At 55.7% G+C, this 25,214-nt stretch overlaps 1 protein-coding gene across 1 annotated transcript; it reads left to right on the top strand.

Moving 5' to 3' along the window:
- Nucleotides 1–1,612: 1,612 nt before the first annotated feature.
- EHD1 (EH domain containing 1) lies at nucleotides 1,613–25,214 on the top strand. Its single transcript, XM_043451357.1, has 5 exons — nucleotides 1,613–2,290; nucleotides 5,859–5,956; nucleotides 16,819–17,231; nucleotides 22,653–22,817; nucleotides 23,271–25,214. The coding sequence occupies exons 1-5, from the start codon at nucleotides 1,887–1,889 to the stop codon at nucleotides 23,793–23,795; spliced, it is 1,605 nt and encodes a 534-aa protein (XP_043307292.1). The 5' UTR covers nucleotides 1,613–1,886; the 3' UTR covers nucleotides 23,796–25,214.

The raw sequence follows: 25,214 nt of genomic DNA, 5'->3' as shown, positions 1-25,214 counted from the left end.
TCCTCTTTTGAGGAGAAAGCCAGAGTCTCGTGGTTTCTGTGTTTTACTGTGATTGATGAAAAGAATGCTAATGAAGTCCCAAATAAAAGCAGTTAAGTCAGAGAGCTAAGATTGCAGACAGGGCTGGAATTACTCAGCTACTCTCTAATGGGGTGAGGTGGGGGGTGGAGGGCAGGCAATCAATTTAATGTGGTTTATTCCCTCAGAAGGCGCTGAGACCTGATCCTACAAGGGGTGGGGGATCAAACCTCCCATCTGGCCCCCTCTGATTCCCACCTGACTCAGTGCCCTGATATTCTGCTGAGTCTCGGATCTGAGTTCCTGCATCTGTCCTTTCAGCCTGCCAGCCTGCTCTCTTCCCTGATAACAGGTGCCTGATAACAGGTACCCAGCCCTCCAGGTTCCCACACTTCCCAGAAGCCAGAAAGTTGGACGGGAGGCCTTCACACTCCCAGGTACATTTTAGATCTTTTAGATCTGTCCAGAAGCGCCCCCCCCCCCCCCCCCCCCCCCCCCGGCCACTTTGGTGTCCTGATACCGGTTACATAACAATCACAGTCCTCAGAGCTCTGACCTCACCCACTGAAGATTCTCACTGGCCCGGACAGCCAAGGGGGCCTATGTGTGGCCTGGGATGATGGTGGGGGAATGAGCCTAACAGAAGAGCCAGCAACTGGTAAGGGCAGGAGGCACAGATCAGAGTAAAGCATGGTAACTGGTGGTGACCCAGAGAGGAAAGCGGAAGTATTTGGGTTTTTTAATTCCCCCAGAGTTCCCACAAGATTTCACTGTTGCCCCACATTTCCCCTCCACCCCACATAGGGAATTTCTGATGAACTTCCTCAAAACTCGAAGTGCCAGAGGGCCTAACTTCCTCTTCACCCCACTTCCCCACCCTCAGAGGCAGCCTCTTGAGGGAGGCGGTATCTTTTTTCTTGCGTGTTCTATGTCATGTGTGTCCTCCACTGCAGTGTCCCAGCTCCCAATTCCTGGCCTGTGGGGAGCTCAGGTCTCTTGCGACGGCTCAGACTTTCCCCACCAGCCTCCTCCCTTCCCATTTTTATTTCCCCAGTCACCACCCCGCCTTGGATAGTGTACTCCCTCAGCTTTCTCCACTACCTCATTCCTGTCTCTCCCTCTCCCAGAGCAGATAAAAGACGAGGGGATGAGAAGGAGTGTCAGGGAAGCAGGGGCGAGAGGAGGAGGCAAGGAAGGGCAGTGCAGACAGGGGACGCATGGCACCAGGGGTTCCCCCATGCTTCTGGGGGATTCTGAGTGGGAGGAGGAGGGCCGTCCATTGCGGGAGCTGCGGTGGGGCGCGTATTCAGGGTACTGGGGTGTCCAACTGGGAATCTCGCGGGGGAGGAAGGCGTGCAGACCCTAGAAGCTCCGCGCGCCGCCCTCCGGCCAGCCGCCTTCGCGACCGCAGGACTTCCGCGAGTAGCCCCACGAGGGGCGGGGCGAAACAGGTGCGGTTGCCACGGCACCCGGGCCCGGGGTGGGGGTGGGGGCCTCAGCGGAACTAGCGGCGCTCGCGAGATTTGGAATCGGCCAATGAGAGGCGGGGGAGGGGAGGACGTGGCGCGGAGCGCGCGGGCGGGGCTCCTCCTTCCCTCTCCCAGCTCCCCGCGGCCCCGAGTGGCGGCGGCGCGCGCGCTGGGACGCGCGGCCGGGCCTTATAAAGAGAGCACGGCTAGGCGCGCGTTCCACTGTACAGAAGGGCACTCGGCTGGCCGCGCCGTGCGCCTGCGCAGTGCGGACCGCTCCCCGCCCCCCTGCCCCACCGCCCCCTCAGCCGGCCGGCCCGGCCCAGCCTCGGCTCCGCGTCCTCGCCCGGCTCTCAGCCGCCCCTTCGCCCCGCAGCAGCCAGCCCGGTGTCCGGCAGCATGTTCAGCTGGGTCAGCAAGGATGCCCGCCGCAAGAAGGAGCCGGAGCTCTTCCAGACAGTGTCCGAGGGGCTGCGGCAGCTGTACGCGCAGAAGCTGCTGCCCCTGGAGGAGCACTACCGCTTCCACGAGTTCCACTCGCCCGCGCTGGAGGACGCTGACTTCGACAACAAGCCCATGGTGCTCCTCGTGGGCCAGTACAGCACGGGCAAGACCACCTTCATCCGGCACCTGATTGAGCAGGACTTCCCGGGGATGCGCATCGGGCCCGAGCCCACCACTGACTCTTTCATCGCGGTCATGCACGGCCCCACCGAGGGCGTGGTGCCGGGCAACGCGCTCGTCGTCGACCCGCGGCGGCCCTTCCGCAAGCTCAACGCCTTCGGCAACGCCTTCCTCAACAGGTAGCCACCCCTCGACCCGGGGGAGGGGGCCGCCGGTCCCGACCGTCCAGTGACCACTGCCTCCGCTGTTCTTTGTCCGAAGCCCCCGCGAGACCCCCCCCCCCCGCCAGCGACCACTCCCCGGAACTGGGTCCCCTGCCGCTTTCCAAAGAAAACCCTTACCAAGGGGGTCTGCGAATGGGCGTCGCCGGCTCCCGCGGCTCTGTCTCCGGCCCACCCCCCGAATTTCCCAGGTTATCGGTTTAACTCCCAACCCCCCACCCTGGCAGATCCCAGACTCCTCACATCCCTCAGGTAATCTTGGTTTCCACCTCCTTCCCTAAGTCTGGGCGCACCTAATTCATTCAAACCAACCCCCTCACCCCCTCGCTTCAAGGGTCTGTTTCTTAAGTGTCCTGGAAAAATACAGTGAAACTTTTAGATGTTCACTTTGCTGGTGTGGTGTGTCTCCCCGGGGACCGGTGGTTTGTGGAGGAGGGACCGGGGAGATCTGCTGTGGCCTGCTGAGTTTGGGGCGGCCTGCAGAGGCAGCAGACAGAGGGGAGCCCCAGCACTTCTTCCAGGGGCAGCTCTGAAGGGCCTGTGTTGCTTTAAAGGTTTCTGGGGTAAGGGTCTGGGCGGCCAGGCCGTGGCCCCTGGAGCCCTCGAATGAGATTCCAGCCCCTGTAAACTCCCTAGGATGTTCCCAAACCTACTTGGGCCTCCGTTTCCCAGTTAAATGGGTAAATGAGGGTAACCCTGTAAAGGTCTAACCTTCAGGATGCTATGAATGAAATGCGTCAGCCTGCTCTCTCAGGAGCGCTACAGCCTGGTTCACTTTTCTCTAAAGGAACTCAAGGTCCCAGCTCAATGGGGATTCTAAAATCCCTCCCCCCACGCCCCCAGGGGACATACCAAAGGACTTCACAAATCTACTGTCTTCTCTGCCAAACTCCTTTAGAGGAGTGACTTTACATGCCTTTCAAAGTCCCTTCTGGGGAAGGGCCTAGGAAGGAATCCCTGACTCTTGCCTTCCAGAAGGTCCCCGCCCTGTGTGATCACATTCCTTTCCAGACACAGTCCAGCCCCACAGGGTAGACCAGCTCACCCTTGATCCCAGCCAGTGGCCAGGCTGACCTAGGTGTGCAAAGCTGACCTTTTAACCGAGAAGACAGGCGGGCTTCTGTTGTCTTTTTGCCTCTTCGGGGCATTTAAACCTGCCTTCCTGTTTCATGGCTTCTGGTGTTGGTGAGTTAGGGCCAGAGTAAAGTCCTTGGAGTGAGACTCCTGAAGAGGCAGGGTCCTCCTGGCCAGGAGCCCGCCTCGGAGGGATACTGGGGTTTGAGACCTGTACCTGTAGACAGGCAGCTGGCTGACTGTCACCTGGTGGGCACCGTACAGTCTTGTGGAAAGTTTCCCTGCCAGGCTGGGAATTCCGAGACTCTTAGGTCTGCTCTCCCGGAGAAATTTGGGAGGCTAGAAGGAAGGAGCTATATCTCCTGCTGGCCTTAGGTGTCCACTATTGATTGCGAGAGCAGACCTTTTTTGTAAGGAGAAGTGGATGTATGACCTGTTTTCTGAATTTGGAGACCTAAAGTTTCAGAGCTGGAAGGGATCTTAGCCATCATCTTGTTCAGGAAACCGCTGCTCAGGGAGCCCAGCCGTTGACGAGTTCACCACCGAGCAAGTTAATGCAGCGCCCTTGCAGAGCCGACTGTCTGCCTTTGTGCAGCCAGTTACCTCCTCCTGCTGCTTCTCCCTGGGAAAAAAAAAAAAACAGAACAAAACAGCAGTTCAGGAATGCCGAGTCGAAGAGAGGCACCCTGACTATGCTGGTGCCGCAGGACCCCAGAGCTACGCTTTTATTTCCTCTGCCACTGCTTCCTCGCCAGAGGGTCCCAAAATACTAACGACCTCACCGGAAGGGGCCTCATCAGCCGAGGGTGGGGATGTGGCTTTGCGCTGGAGCCGAGGCCCGAGCTGTGTCAGCCCGTGTAGTACACCAGCGCCGCCGGCCAGCCGGGGCACACAAAGGGGGCTCTTCACTGGCTGACACAGCCTCTCCCTCACCCTTAAAGAGACTCATTGAGTCATGGACTTGACTTTCCGGCCTCTTCCCCCTGAGTGGCTGCTCTAAGACTCAAGTCAGAGGCAGGGCGCAGCCTGGGTACTTGTAACTGGTACTTGTAGCTCGAGATGAAATCAGCACGTCCTTGTTGGTGAGAAAACAGGATGGGATGCATCTACACTGCCCGCTCCCTTTCATGTTTGCAGCCTCACTCCCCGGGTTTTGCAGAGCACCTGATCTGAACAAATGTCAACTTACTGGCTAGGCTCTTGACTAGACCGTTTTACGTATGTTACGTCTCAGAGCCGGCTGAAAATCCTCCCGTTTTGGTTTTCTCGCCGCTGACTCCTTCCCTGGCAGGAGCGCCAGGTCGTGCGGTTTATTGACAGCATGTGTGCTCTGCTGCTGGCACAGTGAGGATGAGGCTCAAGCTTTCTTCATCGTGAGGGTCAGCAGCTTCTGCTCGGCTGTGCTTGCAGGCAGCACCCCTTGCCCCCGGCCAGCGGCCCCTGGCCTGTGGGCTGCGGTCACTTAGGGGGTTGGGGCCACAGGGAGAAGCTCATCTCCTCAGATTCCTAGACAATGGGCCAGTATTTTCTTTGCTTGCAGTACCTTTTCTAGAGAAGTGTTTAACGGACTTCTCTGTGACCAGTCGAGAATCTCTGGTATCAGATGGGACAGTCCTTCTGGGCTGTTTTGAGCTCGGCGGGAACTCACGCACACAGAGCTGAGCCCTCGCCCATGACTCTGTGGCTTCCTTCCTCCCCACTTTGCTTTGACTTTCAGAGAATCTGGTGTCTGTGCTTCCCTGCCCCACCATCCACCAGCTTGTGTGGTCCCCTGGCTGTCGCTGGCCACCGCAGTACTTTCACCCGAGCAGCTGGGTGGGAGGGAAGGCTCCCTCCCACCATACCAGCCAGCCATACCAGCTGGCTCCCGCAGGTATAGGAAAGGACCATCTCTCTTGGTGTGTGGAAATGTAGCCAGGTGGTTGAAAATCTGAATATGGAATTCCAAGGTCCCCGTTTGTCACTCTTCTCCCTTCCTTCTGGATTTGAATGGTGACTGAGGCTTGTGCGTGCAGTTTTCGCTAACATGTCAGCAACTTGGAAGTTGAACTCTCGAACTCTGGGGGGAAGAGCTCAGTAAGGGAAATGCTGATGTCTGTCAGTTGGAGCTTGCTGGTTGGATTCCCAGTTAAGACAATACTAGCAATCTGCTGGCCACCCCGGAAACCTTTTTTTTTTTTTTTCTGGCCACACGGTATGCAGAATCTTAGTTCCCCCACCAGGGATCAAACCTGTGCCTCCTGCAGTGGAAGGGCAGCATCCTCAACACTGAACCACCAGGGAGTTCCCACCCCTGGAAACTTAAGACAGTAGAGAAACCTCCTTTAGGTTCCTTGCTTCTTAAAGGGAAGCCAGAGGCAGAGATGAGGGAGTACAGACATCACTGCTGTTTGACCCAGGGCAATGATACCCGAATCTTGACCTCGCTCTTCGGGCTCTTGCTCTCGTTCAGGTTCATGTGCGCCCAGCTGCCCAACCCGGTCCTGGACAGCATAAGCATCATCGACACCCCGGGGATCCTGTCTGGAGAGAAGCAGCGCATCAGCAGAGGTAAACAGGCTCTAACACAGCCCGGGGCACCCAGTGTCACCAGACGACTTCGGTTTGACGTCAGGGACGTGGCCCAGAGGCTGCTCAAGTCTCTCCCAGCCCGAGTGAGAACCCTTTTCCCATCAGCCTTGCTGTCTGCGTGGCGGCTCCCTTTGCTGAGGATACAGGAGCTGTCAGGGTGGGACGACAGCCAGCTGTCCCTGGGGCCTTCTGGAAAGGAGGACAGGATCCTGGTTGGCTGGGAGGTCCAGGTACCCCAGTCAGCATGGCTGCTCTGAATGAGCCTCTGGTTCCCCTGGGGCTCATTCACCTTAGTTTGAAAACTTTGCCTCCCAGAGGTGTATAAATTCCTAGCGAGTCCAGCAGGACTGTGAGAGAACAGTTTGACTTGAAAGAGTGAGCCAAAAGGAGAAGCTGGCAGGGATCTGTTAAACATTTTGGGCTGTGGAAACATGTTTAAATTTGCTTAAATGCTGTTCATCAGCAGCCTCCCTGGGTGCCGTGCGTGGTGGTAAGTTTTACGTGCTGAATATTAGTGCACCAGGCCCATTCTAGTTGTGTAAACTCCTGTCCCAACTTCTCCAAGCTTTTCTAAAGATCTGGTTTAGGATGTGCCTGAACTGGGTTATATTTCTGCTGCTGCCTCTTTCTGTAGAGGGAGGGGAGCCTCAGGGTTTGAATGCTTTCTGGGAGGAGCATGGGGGCCAGCTCGGAGCAGAGCCTGCAGCTGCAAATATAAAAGTGAAACAGGATCAGCCTCAGAGGGGGTTGAGGACAAGTGGCCAGATTTGTTTATCATTAACTCGCAGGCCTCTCCTGTCTCTCCCCCTTCCCCAGCGGGCTGCCTGGCATTAGTGAGCTTCGCAGCAGAAGCCAGCAGTCTGAGATTTGGGAGGCAGTATATCTGTGAGGGGGCGGGGGCCCTGTTTTCGGTGCTGAGAAAGCCTGCTGCTCCTTTTTTTTTCCTGGCTTGTGGGCCCCTGTCGATACGGGATTGCATCAGAACATGCTGAAACTGCTCTCTTATCTCTCCATCTGGTTTCAACTTTTAGGTTTTCCACCCTGATGATAGTTACACTCTAAGGGCTCAAGAGAGCAGATTTAGGGACCTCTTTGAAAGTGGCAGGGCCAATTTTTTCTTTCTTATTGCTGTTATTATTCCAACCTGGTTTTAAGAAAATGCCTGATAAACAAGGCTCTTGTCATTTGCCAAAACAAGCCTTGAATATCTGATTAAGTTACTCTTAAAGAGAGAGACCCACAAAAGGGAATTTCTTCTCCATCTCCCTCCAGGACTGAGCTACCCTGGGGGAACTTCCTTTGAGGCTCTGTAGAGTTCTGTCTTTAATGGCTTCGGGGAGTAGGCGGGGAGAGGGGTCTCCTGACTCTGGGAAGTCAGATCAGATTGGTCAGTTGATGTGAATGCATCTTTGGATAAGGGATAATAATAGGCTTCATAAAAAGGGCTTCCCCAGTGGCTCTACGGTAAAGAATCCGCCTGCAGTGCAGGTAGCAGCAGGAGACACAGGTTTGATCCCTGGGTCGAGAAGATCCCCTGGAGGAGGGCATGACAACCCACTTCAGTATTCTGGCCTGGAGAATCCCATGGACAGAGGAGGCTGGCGGGCTACAGTCCATAGGGTGGCTCAAAGTTGGACATGACTAAGGTGACTTGGCACGCACACACACATCCTCCCCAAACGCCACCCTCTTACAACCTTCAGAGCTGGCAGTTAAGGTATTTAAGGAAAAGCATTGAGGGTTCTTGTGGTCCCTGTTGTCTCCTAAAAGGGAACTCGGAAACAGCAGTTTTCCACCAGTGCTGTGAAGTTCCCCTGCTGGGCAGTTTTTGAAACTTCAGGCAGGGGGCTTAGAGCTCAGGGGACTGAGGAGTTGGGCGTATCTGCCTTTCTTTTTTTTTTTTCCCAATATTTATTTACTTGGCTATACCGGATCCCCAGTTGCAGTACGCAGGCTCTTCAGTCTTCACTGGGGCATGCAAAGTCTTCTTGTGGCATGTGAACTCTAGTTCCCTGACCAGGGATCGAACCCAGGCCCCCTGTATTAGGAGCACAGAGTCTTAGCTGCTGGACCACGAAGGAAGTCCCATGAGTGTCGGTCTTGCTGCACAGGTTACCCTGGCCCTGCCTGCAGGGGTGTTTCCCTCCCCTGCTCCCTTTCGTCTGCTTCCTCACCCCATCCCTAGAAAGGCAGGCAGTGGTGTCCGGACTTGCTGCCTGCAGGGCAGGCACCGAGCAGGGCCTCAGCGTGCTCTGCAGTCAGGCCGTATGCATGTTACTGGGCACCAGGCCGTCCCGGCCCACTTGGTACCCATGCACATGGCAGATACTTGGAGGAAGAAGCTAGCAGGAGACTGCTGTATTCCCCCATCATGGGCAGGAGGAACGAGGTTGGCTTACCGATAAGTGCATCACTTTGATTGAAGGAGGGCTGTTCTCCTGTGAGGGATCCAGCTGATTTTATCCACTGTTTCTTTCCCTCTATAACTCTAGTGGTCTTAAAGTATTCTACTAAAAGTTTTGGGCTTCCCACGTGACACTAGTGGTAAAGAACCCGTCTGCCAATACAGGAGACTGAAGAAATGTGGGTTCGATCCTTGGGTCGGGAAGATCCCTTGGAGTAGGGCATGGCAGCCGACTCTAGTATTCTTGCCTGGAGACTCCCATGGACAGAGGCGGCTGCGGGGCTATAGTCCAAGGGGTCGCACGAAGTCGGACACGACTGAAGCGACTTAGCGCGCACTAAAAGTTACCAAGTTGGGATTTACTGTGGGCTATGTTTGGGGTCAACGTTTTATCAGTGGAGAAAGGCCATCGGACTGGACCTCTTAGATGTGCTGGGTATGGCCTCCGGGGTGGTGTCCTCCAGGTGGACACAAAAGTGGTTGGCTTCTCCTTGGAGACCCCATTCATCTGTCGCCGCAGACGTCCCGTGTCCCCCGGCAGAGGAAGTCGGGAGGGCAGTGAGTTCCAGGCTCCCTGGTGGCCACCCCTCGCTCCCGGGGCCTACAGGGTGGAAAGCAGGTGTTTCCCTCTCAGAAAGATCAGGTCCACAGCACACATGGGTCCCAGGCAGGCAGCAGGCATTTCTGCGGTCTGCTGACCTCATTCCCTGGAAGTCGAGCAGCCTTCTGGAGGCTAAAATTGGTGTCACTTATTGCATTTACCTCCAGTTCCCACCCTGTTGGCCTGACCCTCCTGACTTTTCCCCTTTCTGAACGGGGCCTAGCGTGTGCAGGAAGTACTGGGTGGGAGATAAGAGGTGGGGCCCGAGCAGGCCCAAAGCAGTCAGGACCCAGCCCAGGCCCCGCAGGAGACGCCTGAGAAGTGCTGCAGGGAAGAGCAGGGGCCTTGGGGGGGTCTGGGGCTGCCCCCCAACCCCCTTGTGCTAATCTCCTGAGTGCCTCTGAAGATAAAGTGCTCTCATGTCAGCGGACAAAGGTGACCTGCGGGGCCGGCATTCATTCTTGGGTGCTGCCCGTGTGACTGACACAGGGCATTCCAGAGGGCACATGGGGCCCGTGGGGCTGGCGCCTGGGGCTCCCAGGCTGCTGGCTGCCGGCACGGCCTGGGCAGGAGTGGGTCTTCCCACGCCGCTCCTCGTGGGCAGCGGAGGGAGGCGCTCGGTGGAAGCAGGGGCCGGGCCAGGGCACCCCTGCCACTGTCACGGCGAGGCTGTGAGCTGAGCCGCAAATTTTGTGCCTCGTTTTCCCCCTCCCTGTGGGAGTGGAGTCAGCAGGGGCCAGTCGTTTTGAGTTGCATTAGGGGATGGAGCTCGGCCGGCCAGTGTCTGCTTTCTGCTTGACCTCTGCACTGGAAACCAGCGCCACTCGCCGGCTGCAGCAGCTGCCTCTGTCAGGAAGCCGCTGCTCTTCAGATGAGGAAACAGAGGCTTAGCACCATTAAGGAGACTAAGAGGACACGGGCCAGCACGTGCTGGCGCTGGGATTCAAGCCCAGCAGAGGCTTCAGTGTGCCGGAGGATGGCGCTCTGGGCCGAGGAGCTCTAAGAGCGTGGCTCCGACAAGCCCTGGGCCCTGCTGTGCCGGGCTCGGCTCCGGGAATGCGCAGGGTCTACCGTCTTTCTCTCCCCACCTGAGATCAGATTCCAAGTCCAGAAATGGGCCTGAGGTTTAGGGCTTTGAACAGCAATGCTGAGCTTTCTTTCTGCTTTTTCTCCCTCCTTATTCTCTGCCTCCAGCTAGAAGTCTGTCCATGGACAGGACCTGGGAGCCCTGGCTAAGGCTGGATTCTTACTTGCTCCTGCTAGCTGTCCCTGGATCCCAGGCTCCATCTAAGTTCAGGAGCCATCCCTGGCCCAACCCTGGAGCCCTCTGACCACAGGTGGCCCTTCCTGCTGCCTGCTCCTGAGAGGCCCTGGCCCTGAAAGCTCACTAGGTTTTCCGTAGCCCATTGAACGGCTCCATGAGGCTGCCTTGAAGCCTCGTGAGAGGCTGAGTACTGCATCCCTTCTGGGTTCCAGCACCCCCAGCACAGATGATGGCAGAAGGTTCGGGTCCCAGGTCAGTGCTTAGGAGCTGGGCCCTCGGGGGTTGCTGCGCCCCCAGGAGCCACGTCAATAGAACAGGGAGAGCCGCCCAGCCTCCGGGTCCTCATCGATGGCCACAGGAATTTGCATGTGTTAAGCTTTTGCCCTAGTGCCCACTGCCCAGTTCAGTGTTCCACAAATGTCAGCTGAAGAAAAATACACTGAAAAACCCAGGGATTCCCAGACTGTGATGAGGAAGGCCTTTCTCTGAAGGACATCCCGAGGAGGCTGGAGGAGGGGCAGCCCTGACTCAGCAGGCATTTCCCTTCAGACTCCAGGACCTCCTCTGGGGGCCTGGCTTCATTCAGCACAGCTACCCTCCTCAGGGCCTTCCTCTCACTACCTCCCCCCACCCCCCCCCCACCCCCGCCCCTGCCCAGCTTTTGGCCGCTCTGCCCGCGGGGGCGTAGGACCAGCCCATGCTGGAGCCCCACCTGTTCTCGGGCAGCTGCCTGCAAACGCTCAGTTTATATTTGGGGTACAAGGCATTCTTCACACATTAGAAGTCGTTGCCCACACAGCCGTCGGAATTTGAGCTTCTTGGGCCCAAAATACAAATCCTGTGAGTAAGAGATTGCAAACATTTACGGAGTGCTTAGGGCGGGTCAGGCACTCACTCAGTCACAGTGAAACTTAACCACCTTCACATTGCAGATGAAGAAACAGAAGCTCAGAGAGTAGAAGGTCCAGGCCTGACTCCAGAGTCCATCCACCCTTCCCCCCGCCCCCCCCCCCTGTTCTTTGTTGCTTATTTCTAGGCCAGATTTATTGAGGTCTGTTACATACGATAAAAGTTCAGCCAAGGCAGCAGTTGTGTAACCACTACCACCATGACCGAGATACAGCTTTCATCACCCCCAGAATGTTCCCTGCACCCCTTTGTAGTCCCTCATCTACATCCCTCATCAGGCAACCGCTGATCTTTGCCCCAAGGTCGTGCCTTTCCAGAAAGTCATAGACGGAATCATGCAGAATGAAGCCTTTAGTGTCTGTATTCTTGCACTTAGCATGTGCTTTTGAGGCTCATTCATCTCTGAGAGCCTGCAATTTATTCCTTTTTGTAGCTGTTGTATCCTGGAGTATGGATGTATTGTAACTTGTCATCCATCCTCCTGTCGAGTGACATCTGGGTTTCTGGTTTGGAGCAGTTTTGAATAAAGCTTCTGCAGGGTTCTAATTCGTGCAGGGTGCTAATTTTAATTTCTCAGTTCTTGAGGCATATGGGGTCTTAGTACCCTGACCAGGGATCAAACCGGTGCCCCCGCAGTGGAAGTGCCGGGTCTTAACCACTGGACCAGGGAAGTCCCAATTTCTCAGTTTCTTTGGGTAAATGCCTATACTGGGGAGGCCCCACTCTGCCACCTCTGTGCCCTTCCCGTAAGAACTGTAGCCCAAGGAAACTCTGAATAAGTCCTCACGGTGTGTATTCTTCGCTCTTTAATCTCTCTTGTCCTCCTGCACCCCTTCCTCCTGGCCCCGGTGCGGGTCAAGCATATGTGATGGGAGCTGTGGCAAGAAACGCCAAGGCCCACGCAGCTTGAATGGCAGGAAACAAAAGTCGACTGGAGACAAACCCTCTATTGTTTGCATTCTAGAAACTTCTGGAATATCTGAAGCAGCTTTCCCCCCAGCTACTGGAACTAACCTGTGTTTGGAGGGTGCTGGGCAGGGGCAAGCCTGAATCCCAACTCTTCCCTCTTCACCTCTGTGCCAGAGGGTGGAGAGCGAGACTCTTGACTGGAAGGCAGACCCTGTCTGGAGGGAGCCAGATCCACAGGGGCAGAACCTCTGCAGCAGCTGGGACCTGCAGGAGGCTCAGTGGGGACAGGGCCAAGGCGAGGGGCAGGCTGGGGCCTCCTGTCTACACGCCCATGTAAAATATGCATGAAAGTGTCAGTCACTCAGTCATGTCTGACTCTTTGCAACCCGATGGTCTGTCAATGGATTTCTCCAGCCAAGAATACTGGAGTGGGTTGCCATTCCCTTCTCCAGGGGATCTTCCTGACCCAGGGATCAAACCCTGATCTGCACTGCAGGCACATTCTTTATCGTATGAGCTACAGGAAGTCTGAAATATGCATAGCATGCCGTTTACCATTTCAACCATATTTTAAGTGCACAGGTCAGTAGCTTTAAGTACACTCTCATTGTTGTACAAACACCACCACCACCTATCTCCTCCCTAACTTTCTTCCCCTTCCCAAGAGAAAACTCTGTCCCCGTTAAAGTACAGCTTCCCGCCCCGTCTCCAGCCCCTGGCCCCCACCATTCCACCTTCTGTCTGTGGGTTTGACTCGAGGCACTTCATACCGGTAGAATCATCCCCCGTGACTGACTTGTTTCATCATTTCATAAAGTCTTCAATGTCCCAGAACCTCCTGAGCCAAGCTTGTCTCTTATCGGCGCTGGCTTTTACTCACACTGCAGGCTCAGCCCTTTCTTTCCAGCTCCTGCCCCGACTGTGTGGTCTGTGGCCGTTGTGGGTGTCGGCACCTTCATGACCGCCCCTTCTGAGATGCCCGAGGCTGCAGCACGGTGTCCGCACTGGTGCGTGGAGCGTGGTGTCCTTCTCACTGGGCGCACGTGCCTTCCTGCTTCTGCGTGGGTTGCTGTGTGTGAGGCCTGATCCTGCTGCCAAGGCTGACCTCTAGGATGCCCCAGAGCCTGGAGGCTCAGTGCCTGGGGCGGTGTTGGGGTCCGAGAGTTCCTTTCTGGACGTATCCTTGGTCCCAGGACTTGTCACCTCCTACTGAGCCCCTTGGGACAGGGCGCAGACTCAGTCGCTGCTCTCAGCACCCCTGATGTGGGTCGGTCCAGCCCTTTGGTGCCCATGGAGACACACAGGCTGAGGTGTTGGGGGGCCCTGCGTGGCTGCAGCCACGTGGTAGGACGTGGTCCTCCATCTGCGATGACGTCTCGAGTCTGAGCACTGAGACCCTGTGCATGACCTGTGAGCGTGCTTGGCCAGCCACCCGGTCTCTCTTACCAAAAGTGTGAGCACTTTCCATATAAACAGGAAATTTCATTCACCTGCAAAAAAATGGGCTCCGCTCTGTTGGCTCCAGCTTGAGATGGCGGCGAGTAGCTGGGTTTGCAGGCAGGGTCGCGGTCACTCTGGGCAGGGCTGGTGGACCTGGTGCCTCGTTCAGAGGCGATTCCTCCTCCTCTTTCTCTCGTCTTCCTGCTCCTTTCTCTCTTCTCTTCTCTCCCCCCATCAGCTCCCCCCACCCCCCCCATGCTGGGTGGGGCCCGGGGGTGACCTCAGCTCCCCGCATGCCGTGCTGAGTCCCAGGCCAAAGCGAACTGGGCCTCGAGCCCAGCCCATCAGGGCGCCCCTCTCCCAGCAGCTCGGTTTTGGCATCGCCGCCTCCCCAGCTGTGGGACTTGGGTCGTTTGGACTTGTGGCGGTCTGAGGATGAACAGTGTGCCGAGGGGAGAAGGGGGGCCTCATTTTTTTGCTGAGAGGGAGCAGCCCTTCAGTCCTGAGTCACTGCCTTCTCAGCACTGACCTGCCGTTCCCAGAGCCGGCCATAAAAGGCGCTGGCGGCGAGGCTGGGGCCAGCCCGCTCCCGGCTCCTCCAGGGCCCTGGGGACCTTGTACTTTGGAGCCTGCAGCCTGGCGGTGGCGGGCAGGGAAGTGACCCGGCCCTTGCCCACTGCCTTCATACACCCTCTGAGTGCAGGGAATCTGGTAGCCCGGCTGTTCCTTCGTCTGCACAGCCCCTGGAAGGCTGATGGCTCCCCTGCCCAGGCTCAAGTTCACATTCACAGGGGCTTTGCTGCCCCCGACTCCACCTCACTCCCACCCTGTTCAAAAACTGGAGGGGGCAGGCGGGCGGGCAGAGCCTCCTGTCAGAGCGTCCTGGTTCCCCGCCCCCCGTCCTGTGGTGGGAACGGGTTGCCCTGGCCAGGCTGTGTGCTAAGTTGACGGAAGTCATACATTTGGGGTTTTCCTGAAGTTTCGGTGTCTTCCCACAAGGGTCAGCGCTGGCCTCCGGCCTTAGAGCAAGGCGGTGATGCACCCGGTGACCCAGAGCCTCATTGCAGGGGGCCCTGCCCCCTCTCCCCGGCCTGAGCCTGCCTGACCCGCATGTGGTGTCATGCGGTGCTGGGGCCTGTGCTGGGAGCCCATTTAGTCCTCTCTGTGAACTTAGGAGAAGGAATTGTAATTTGACTTTTACAGAGGGAAAAAAGTGTAACTCAGAAGTTAAGAACTTCAGGTCACAGAGTCAGTGGCCTGAGCCGGGAATGGACTCCAGGGCTTTCTTACTAAGGGCCTGCATTGCCTCTGCGTGTCTCCGGGTGCGGGCAGATGCCTGCATGGCTGTGGCTTCAGGCGGGCAGGCAACCCTGGAGCCCATGTGAACCAGGGGCCGGGCAGCCGGAATGTTTGTCTAACCAGGCATAGCTTCACCGCCGGCACGCCCCACATGGCCTGGTTTATCTTAAAGCACCCCCCGCCCCCAGGGAGTGTTCTGGCTGGAGGGGAGGCGGCCCACGAGGCTGGACTCACGTTCAGCCCTGGAGGCTTGGCGGGACAGCTCAGCCCCCGCCTTACAAGAAGGCAGGGAGGACGGCGCTCTCTGTGGCACCGTGAGTCACTCTGGGCCTTTTGTTGACACTTGGTCCTTTTCTTTGGTCTCCCCCTCTACCTGCTACTTTGCTGTTTCCTGCCTCTAGAGAAGGCCTGTTTAAATCCCAGCCTGGTTGGGGTGGGGAGTGTGGGTACATCTCTGCAGTGGAGGGGGCGCTGGTTTTTGGCCTATTTCCAGGCAGTGTCCCAGGCCCTTCTGTACAGGAGTGCTTTCTCTGGCACCTTCTCAGGGGCGTGACTATACTCTGGGAAGGACACAGTGGTTCCTAGGAGGGCCGGCCTGCATTTGGGGTAGCCTCTGGCCAGCAGGTAAGGAACAAGGGGATTTGCCCAGAGTCATGCAGAGAGTGGCGGCTCGAGGGCTGGGACCCAAGCTTCCCAAAGACTCTTGAGGCCTTGTTTCCATGGCCTTCCTACCACTCCTTAGTATTCCTAAAAGATAAGCAGAAGTTTTACTTCTGGGGACAGTACAGGTAGAAGCATTTTGAGGTGGCATAATTGTAAAAAGGGGTTACAAATTAAACCAGTATTGCAGAGACTCACAGATCCATTGGCTTCAATGAGGCATCTGATAGTTTGTGTGAAATACAATAGTTCTGAATCCAGAGTAGGTATTCCAGCTCCTGTCCTCACACCTGCATTCCAGTCCCTGGGGAGGGAGATAGGACAAAGGGTTGGTGCGCCTTTTCATGGCTTGTTCGTTTCTGCAGCAGAGAGGCTGGGAAGTTCAGTTTGAAGCTGGGGGACTGGGAATTCAGCTGAAACCAGACAGTTCTGTCAGCTGTGCAGCCACAGACCAACAGCCTTAATTGTTGTTGGGAAACAGCACAGAATAGAGTTGGGAACCGGGGCTTAGTCTAGCCGATTTCATTTTAGAGGGGGAAGTGGTTTGTAGCACTTCATAGGTTTATAGAGCAAGGGTCAGCAAGTATTTTCTCTTAGGGTCAGAGTGTTCAAAATGATTGGCTTTCCAGGCCTCGTGGTCTCTGCCACAGCCGAGCTCTGCTGTCGTTAGCATAGAAACAGCCAGAGACAGTGCAGGTGAGCAGGCTGTGTTCCAATCAAACCTTATGAGACAGGTGGCGGGCCACATCCGGCCCCTGAGCTGTAGCTTGCCAAGCCTTGTTGTGGAGGGTGGATGCCATTCCCGCAGAGCACGGAGCCCTGGGCAGGCGGCAGCTGCAGGCTTTCCTGCTCCTAGCGGTGGCTGCCGTGCAGGGCACCCAGCTGGTGGCGCCCAAGTCTGTTCTTTTTTTTTCATTTCCATTATTATGGGCTTCCCTTGTGGCTCAGCTGGTAAAGAATCCACCTGCAATGCAGGAGAGCTGGGTTCAGTCCCTGGGTTGGGAAGATCCCCTGGAGAAGGGAAAGGCTGCCCAATCCAGTATTCTGGCCTGGAGAATTCCATGGACTGTATAGTCCCTGGGGTCGCAAAGAGTTGGAAACGACTGAGTGACTTTGACTTTCACTTTCCATTATTTGTTTGTAAAGCACCTCTTAGTGCCAGATGCTACATGGGTGAGGGCGTTACCATGGTGGGTACAGAGGTAGGGGGTGCCTGACTGACCCGTTGCCCTAAGGGTGCTGCGCTGTCCACAGGAGTCCCTTCTGGAAACTTAGGCTGAGAAGTGCCAGGCCAAGTCAGAGATGGGAGCCATCAGACCCCCAGGGCCCCTGACCCACCCTTTCTCTTCCGGCAGGGTATGACTTCGCAGCCGTCCTCGAGTGGTTCGCCGAGCGGGTGGACCGTATCATCCTGCTCTTCGACGCCCACAAGCTGGACATCTCCGATGAGTTCTCAGAGGTCATCAAGGCCCTCAAGAACCACGAGGACAAGATCCGCGTGGTGCTGAACAAGGCTGACCAGATCGAGACGCAGCAGCTGATGCGGGTCTACGGGGCCCTCATGTGGTCCCTGGGGAAGATCATCAACACCCCCGAGGTGGTCCGGGTGTACATTGGCTCCTTCTGGTCCCACCCGCTCCTCATCCCTGACAACCGCAAGCTCTTCGAGGCCGAGGAGCAAGACCTCTTCAAAGACATCCAGTCTCTGCCCCGAAACGCCGCCCTCAGGAAGCTCAACGACCTCATCAAGCGGGCGCGACTGGCCAAGGTAGGCGTGGGGGAGCGGCCGGGGGCCAGGGCACCCTGGGGCAGCCGCTCAGGGCCCGGGGACTGGGCGCCCCAGACTCAGCCCTGCACTCACTGCCCACACTGTGCCGCGCCTCGTCTGAATCTGTCCTCTTGTGCACCCGTGGGTGCAACCTCTTCCTCACTGAGATTCTTTTTAACACATAAACATCAAAACAAGAAGGTGCCACTCTACTGAGAGGCGGCCTAGGGAGTGGAGAGTGAGTGGGGGAGCCGCTCAAGGCCTCATCGCTGCCCCCCCAGGCCTGCTGAGCGCTGAGTGCCTGCAGCACATGCCGGGTGCCGGGGATGCAGTGTGAACTGCCAGGTTCCCACCCTCCCAGCATTTGTCCGCCGCACGGGGGAGAAAGCACAGTTTATTTGTATTGTCTTGGTTGCTACGGAAGCGGGTGGCTGGGGAGCTGTCCTGAGGAGGGTGGACCAGACTGGGGGGACCTGGGCGGGAAGTGGTGCTTCAGCTGGAACAGGAGGTAGTTCGTGGAGAATTAGGGTGACGGCCTGCGGGCCCAGGGAGACCACTGGCTGGCCTACACCCCAGAGGCCTTGTAAACTATCCCTACCCTCCATGGGAGCTCAGGGCCTGCTGGCATCTGCACACAGCATCTGAATTGCTCGAGTTTGGAGCCTCAGTGCCTTGCTGCCCACCTCACAAGACTCCGGGGTCTGGGAAGGGAAGGTTAATGCTGCCAGTGGACCCTTCAGACATCGAGGGGCAGAGCACGTTCCCTTGTGTGTCTGGGCTCACACACTCAGTCGCGTCCAACTCTTTGCGACCCTGTGGACTATTGCCCGCTATGCTCGTCTGTCCGTGGAATTTCCTAGGCGAGAAGACTAGAGTAGGTTGCCATTTCCTTCTCCAGGGGATCGTCCCACCCTAGGGATGGAAACCATGTCTCTTGAGTCTCTTGCTTTGGCAGGCGGACTCTTTACCACGGGATCAATGGCATGTTCCCTTAGGACATATGATTTATTTTGGATAATGCCGCATCGTGAGCATCTCCAGGGGCAGGCCCTGTCCTGGGAGAGCCGGGCAGCCCCCAGGCCATGCTCCTGCCCCCAGGGAGCTGACTGCCTGTGTGTAGCCCAGAGGCTTTGGGACTCTGTTGTGGGCCAAACACAGTGACTCAGGGCACCCACTGTCTGAGGCCTGAATTCAGGTAGCTCTGGGTGCTCCCTGTCCCAAATAATGGGCAGTGACCCTTCATCCTTCACCCCTTGGTGTGTCTCCATCCTGGTTACCCAGAGTGCCCCAGGACCAGTAGACTGGAGCTTGCTAGAAGCACAGGTTTCTAGGTCCTACCTCTGCCCTACTGAACCGGGATCTGCACTTGGACACGGTCTCCTGTGACCTACTGTATGCTTAGTAAATAGGGAGAACCCGGCCCTGGAGGACTTGGGCTGGACTAGAAGAACCCTGCCCTAGAGGACTCAGGGCTGCTGGGTTCTCTAGCTGTCTCACTTCTGGAACCTTCCTGATGAGTGAGCTGGTTCTGAGAAAGGAACCCATTAGAACATCCACGTAAGTGGCTCCTGGCCTCAAGGGACAAGTGGCGTCCTGAGCTGAGGAAGAGAGTGGTGAATGGAGGGGAGTGCTAGCCTCCTGTTTCCGGTCCAACTTCTGCTTGGTCGCAGGAAAGGACCACGCCACCGCCACCCCGCCCTCCCCAGCCTCCAATCCAGCCAGGGCAGGGTTCTCTCCCAGCCTCTCAGGACAGAACGAGGGGCAGGCTTCGGGTCCCTGCCGTTCATCTGCAGAGATGGCGTGTAATGGCGCGGCCCTCGGGCACATTGAGTCACCATGCCTGGAAAGCCCCAGCCTCTCCAGTTTTGTCCTGCACCTGCTGTTGTGAGACTGTTTCCTTTTCCTGAACTGAATTGCTCAGTCTCTGCCGGCCTGTAACGAGCAAAGCTGTGACTGTGACCCTGTGACCAACCTGCTTCCCTCGGCAGTTCTCAGCCAGGTTTCGACCCTGCGGGATAGACAGGGTCAGGCCAGTGGAGGGGTTTTTCAGGGTGGAGTTGGCAGGTCTGGGAGAAGAGGGCGTGCGGCTGGCTGGCCGCAGCCCTCCTTGCTGGACGCTGCTTGGCAAGGCGACAGGATTAGAGGGCTGTGCTCTGGCCAGGTTGCCAGTGTTACTGCCCGCTGTAGGGAAGGGAAGGGTGTGCCACCCTAATTGGCAGGATGTATGTTAGGTATTGGCAGTATGAAAAGGCAGAATAATACGATACTGAAAGAGGAACTCCCCAGGTCGGTAGGTGCCCAATATGCTACTGGAGATCAGTGGAGAAATAACTCCAGAAAGAATGAAGGGATGGAGCCAAAGCAAAAACAATACCCATTTGTGGATGTGACTGGTGATAAAAGCAAGGTCTGATGCTGTAAAGAGCAATATTGCATAGGAACCTGGAATGTTAGGTCCATGAATCAAGGCAAATTGGAAGTGGTCAAACAGGAGATGGCAAGAGTGAATGTTGACATTCTAGGAATCAGCGAACTAAAATGGACTGGAATGGGTGAATTTAACTCAGATGACCATCATATCTACTACTGTGGACAGGAATCCCTTAGAAGAAATGGAATAGCCATCATGGTCAACAAAAGAGTCTGAAATGCAGTAGTACTTGGATGCAATCTCAAAAACGACAGAATGATCTCTGTTCGTTTCCAAGGCAAACCATTCAATATCATGGTAATCCAAGTCTATGCCCCAACCAGTAACGCTGAAGAAGCTGAAGTTGAACGGTTCTATCAAGACCTACAAGACCTTTTAGAATTAACACCCCAAAAAGACGTCCTTTTCATTATAGGGGACTGGAGTGCAAAAGTAGGAACTCAAGAAACACCTGGAGTAACAGGCAAATTTGGCCTTGGGGTATGAAATGAAGCAGGGCAAAGGCTAATAGAGCTTTGCCAAGAGAACACACTGGTCATAGTAAACACACTCTTCCAACAACACAAGAGAAGACTCTACACATGGACATCACCAGACGGTCAACACTGAAATCAGACTGATTATATTCTTCGCAGCCAAAGATGGAGAAGCTCTATACAGTCAGCAAAAACAAGACCGGGCGCTGACTGTGGCTCAGATGATGAACTCCTTATTGCCAAATTCAGACTTAAATTGAAGAAAGTAGGGAAATCCACTAGACCATCCAGGTATGACCTAAATCAAATCCCTTATGACTATACGGTGGAAGTGAAAAATAGATTTAAGGGACTATATCTGATAGACAGAGTGCCTGATGAACTATGGACGGAGGTTCGTGACCTTGTACAGGAGAACAGGGATCAAGACCATCCCCATGGAAAAGAAATGCAAAAAGGCAAAATGGTTGAGGAGGCCTTACAATTAGCTGTGCAAAGAAGAGAAGCGAAAAGCAAAGGAGAAAAGGAGAGATATTCCCATTTGAATGCAGAGTTCCAAAGAACAGCAAGGAGAGATAAGAAAGCCTTCCTCAGCGATCAGTGCAAAGAAATAGAGGAAAACAACAGAATGAGAAAGACTAGAGGTCTCTTCAAGAAAATGGGTTCGATAAAGGACAGAAATGGTATGGACCTAACAGCAGCAGAAGATATTAAGAAGAGGTGGCAAGAATACACAGAAGAATAGTACAAAAAAGATCTTCACGACCCAGGTAATCAGGATGGTGTGATCACTCACCTGGAGCCAGACATCCTGGAATGTGAAGTCAGGTGGGCCTTAGGAAGCATTACTATGAACAAAGCTAGTGGAGGTGATGGAATTCCAGTTGAGCTATTTCAAATCCTGAAGGATGCTGCTGTGAAAGTGCTGCACTCAATAAGCCAGCAAATTTGGAAAACTCAGCAGTGGCCACAGGACTGGAAAAGGTCAGTTTTCATTCCAATCCCAAAGAAAGGCAATCCCAAAGAATGCTCAGACTACGGCACAATTGCACTCATCTCACACGCTAGTAAAGTAATGCTCAAAATTCTCCAAGCCAGGCTTTAGCAATACGTGAACCATGAACTTCCATTTGTTCAAGCTGGTTTTAGGAAAGGCAGAGGAACCAGAGATCAAATTGCCAACATCCACTGGATCATTGAAAAAGCAAGAGAATTCCAGAAAAACATCTATTTCTGCTTTATTGACTATGCCAAAGCCTTTGACTGTGTAGATCACAGTAAACTGTGGAAAATTCTGAAAGAGATGGGAACACCAGACCACCTGACCTGCCTCTTGAGAAACCTATATGCAGGTCAGGAAGCAACAGTTAGAACTGGACATGGACCAACAGACTGGTTCCAAACAGGAAAAGAAGTACGTCAAGGCTGTACATTGTCACCCTGCTTATTTAACTTATATGCAGAGTACATCATGAGAAACGCTGGGCTGGAAGAAGCACAAGCTGGAATCAAGATTGCCAGGAGAAATATCAATAACCTCAGATATGCAGATGACACCACCCTTATGGCAGAAAGTGAAGAACTAAAGAGCCTCTTGATGAAAGTGAAAGAGGAGAGTGAAAAAGTTGGCTTAAAGGTCAACATTCAGAAAACTAAGATCATGGCATCTGGTCCCATCACTTCATGGCAAATAGATGGGGAAACAGTGGAAGCAGTGTCAGACTTTATATTTTTGGGCTGCAAAATCACTGCAGATGGTGACTGCAGCCATGAAATTAAAAGACGCTTACTCCTTGGAAGGAAAGTTATGACCAACCTAGATAGCATATTAAAAAGCAGAGACATTACTTTGCCAACAAAGGTCCATCTAGTCAAGGCTATGGTTTTTCCAGTGGTCATGTATGGATGTGAGAGAGTTGGACTATAAAGAAAGCTGAGCGTCGAAGAATTAACGCTTTTGAACTGTGGTGTTGGAGAAGACTCTTGAGAGTCCCTTGGACTGCATGGAGATAGAACCAGTCCATCCTAAAGGAGATCAGTCCTGGGTGTTCATTGGAAGGACTGATGCTGAAGCTGAAACTCCGATACTTTGGCCTTTGGCCACCTCATGCGAAGAGTTGACTCATTGGAAAAGACCCTGATGCTGGGAGGGATTGGGGGCAAGAGGAGGAGGGGGCGACAGAGGATGAGATGGCTGGACGGCATCACCGGCTCAATGGACATGAGTTTGAGTAAACTCTGGGAGTTGGTGATGGACAGGGGGGCCTGGACTGCTGCGATTCATGGGGTCGCAAGGAGTCAGACACGACTGAGCGACTGAACTAATGTTAGATATACCTAACTAAGGTACTGAGTTTAGATAAAGCCTGAAACATCTAGGAATAGCCTTGTGGGAGTTTTCTAATCCTTAGTCATCCCCTAGGCTGTCCTGATGATCATGCATAACTTGATCAGGCCACGCCCTGAGAAGGTGTCCGGGAAGCACCTGACTCTGCCCCTTCCCTGTCTTGTCAGGTCCACGCCTACATCATCAGCTCCCTCAAGAAGGAGATGCCCAATGTCTTTGGGAAGGAGAGCAAGAAGAAAGAGCTGGTGAACAACCTGGGCGAGATCTACCAGAAGATTGAGCGGGAGCATCAGATCTCCCCCGGCGACTTCCCCAACCTCCGCAAGATGCAGGTACGGCCACCCCCTTGTGCCCCGGGAGTGGGCTGGTGGAGATTGGAATGCGGAAGGCTCGGGGCACTGGGGCAGTGATTCTGGAGGGAACCCCAGCTGCACCGGGTGGGGCCTCCCAAAGTGGAAGCAGCACCCCACCCAATCGGAAGCTGACCCGGGGAGAGGTGGACCCGGGCTGTGACACCTTGCAGGGGAATGTGGTGACTCATCCAGAGGGGTAGGGAGAGGGCAGGGCCATGCCAGGCACCCCAGCCTCCTCCCAATTGATTCTTGCCTCAGTCCTGCTAGGAAGGGACTGTTTTTACCTCCGATTTAAGAGATGGGGGAGCCAAGATTGAAGTGGTTGGGGCCATGGAGCCAGCTCTTTTTGCTTGGGGACCCTTTGCTGCACCTGCAGCGCCAGAGCCCGGGAGGGCCTGACCCAGGCCTGTCCGCCCTTCCCTGCCCCGACAGGAGCTCCTGCAGACCCAGGACTTCAGCAAATTCCAGGCCCTGAAGCCCAAGCTGCTGGACACAGTGGACGACATGCTGGCCAACGACATCGCCCGGCTAATGGTGATGGTGCGCCAGGAGGAGTCCCTGATGCCCGCCCAGGTCGTGAAGGGCGGTGCCTTCGATGGCACCATGAACGGGCCCTTCGGGCATGGCTACGGCGAGGGGGCCGGTGAGGGCATCGACGACGTCGAGTGGGTGGTGGGCAAGGACAAGCCCACTTACGACGAGATCTTCTACACACTGTCGCCGGTCAACGGCAAGATCACGGGCGCCAACGCCAAGAAGGAGATGGTAAAGTCCAAGCTCCCCAACACGGTGCTGGGGAAGATCTGGAAGCTGGCCGACGTGGATCGGGACGGGCTGCTGGATGATGAGGAGTTCGCCCTGGCCAACCACCTCATCAAGGTCAAGCTGGAGGGCCACGAGCTGCCCGCCGACCTGCCCCCGCACCTGGTCCCGCCCTCCAAGCGGAGGCACGAGTGAGCGCCCCGCCGCCGGACTCCAGCACCTCAGTGCCCGGCCAGGCGGAGGCTGGGGGGAGGGCCCGCAGTTCCCAAGACCATAAAGACTGAGTGCTGTTTGCTCAGCTCGCAAAGGAGAACCACCATCTTTCTCTTAAGGCTGCTCCTGGGGAGGCAGGGGTGATACTCATATGTGAAGGATGGAATTTTGTGCATAAGAACTATGGATATTTTTAATATATAACGTTAGAGGCAGCGCTCTTTCTTGCCTCCTCCGCCTGGCAGCCCCACGCACACAGGGCCTCTGTCCTCCCGTCCTCACCTCCCGAGGAGGGGGGTCGCCCTGGCTCGCCCCTTTTGCAGCTGCAGCCTCTGTAGACAGGGACGCAGGGTCCCTGTTTGTTTCAGGCTGAGTCGCTCCGTCAGGCCAGTGGCTCCCTTCCCCGCCCAGCCCGGCCTCCGCCCGCGGTTCAGTTGGTTCTGTGCCTTCCTCCTTCCCTTCCCGAGGTCCCCTGTCCACAGGCCCTGCCCTTGCTCGCGCGTCCCTCTGACTTGGCATCACGGAAGCCAGGCCCAGCTGCCCTTTTTGCAGGGAGTCCAGGGGCACAGGGTGGATGGGGTAGAGAATGTCTTTCAGAGAAATACGTAAGCTAGTTTTTCTTCTATAAAGTAACCCCTTTCATACTTGACTGAATTTTCCGGTAACTTCCGGCCACTTGTTGAGAAGCTGTGAGTTGTGTCTCCTTCCCCACACTCCACTCAGGAGCCATGGGAGGTGGGGTGCGTGTGGCGCACACCCTGCCAGAGACCCCAGAGGCGGTGTCCCCTGCTTCACCCTCTCACTTCCCTGGAACATTCTGGCACACCTCCCTGCCCCACTTTGGTGAGCGGCAGGTCCTCAGGAGGCTAGTGTGGCTCGGTGCTCCAGCCCGGGCCTGGTGGCCAGACAGACCAGGGATGGTCCAGCCCCTACCCTCTCCCACCTGCCTTCCTCCTAAGGAGCGCTCCACTTGGACGCCCTTAGAAAGGCACCCCTAGGCTGAGTAGCCTGAGCCCACCGGGGCCAGTGCACATTCCCATGGGCCAGCGGTTGACCTCCAGGGCTGTGATCACAGAGCCCCTGTGGCAAGGGCAGCCAGCTTCCCACTGGCACACCCTCAGGGGTCTCAGGGACTCCTTCACTCTGACATCTGACCTGGCCCACCCTCCCAGGGCTGCTCTCTAGGCCTCCACTGGGTCCGCGTCCCCAGGAACTGGCCTCCTTACCTGTAGCAGGCCTCGGCCCCCACCCCACACAGTGTCAGGAGGATGGAGGTGGCTGCCTCGTTGGGAATTCACTATCGGAAGTTTCAGAGGCTTAACCACGCTTGCCCGTGGGGAGATAAAGCAACTGATGACACGACTTTTTTTCTTGCATTAAAAAAAGTTAAATTGTGCTGAA

The sequence above is a fragment of the Cervus canadensis genome, chromosome 29, assembly GCF_019320065.1.
Source record: "Cervus canadensis isolate Bull #8, Minnesota chromosome 29, ASM1932006v1, whole genome shotgun sequence".
Taxonomy (NCBI): Eukaryota; Metazoa; Chordata; class Mammalia; order Artiodactyla; family Cervidae; genus Cervus; species Cervus canadensis.
This window is presented reverse-complemented; position numbering and strand designations above follow the sequence as displayed.

Coding starts and splice junctions, on each gene's coding strand:
- EHD1 (XM_043451357.1), top strand. CDS start 1,887: ATGTTCAGCTGGGTCAGCAAGGATGCCCGCCGCAAGAAGGAGCCGGAG. Junction 2,291..5,858: donor GGCAACGCCTTCCTCAACAG/GTAGCCACCCCT, acceptor GCTCTCGTTCAG/GTTCATGTGCGCCCAGCTGC. Junction 5,957..16,818: donor GAAGCAGCGCATCAGCAGAG/GTAAACAGGCTC, acceptor CTCTTCCGGCAG/GGTATGACTTCGCAGCCGTC.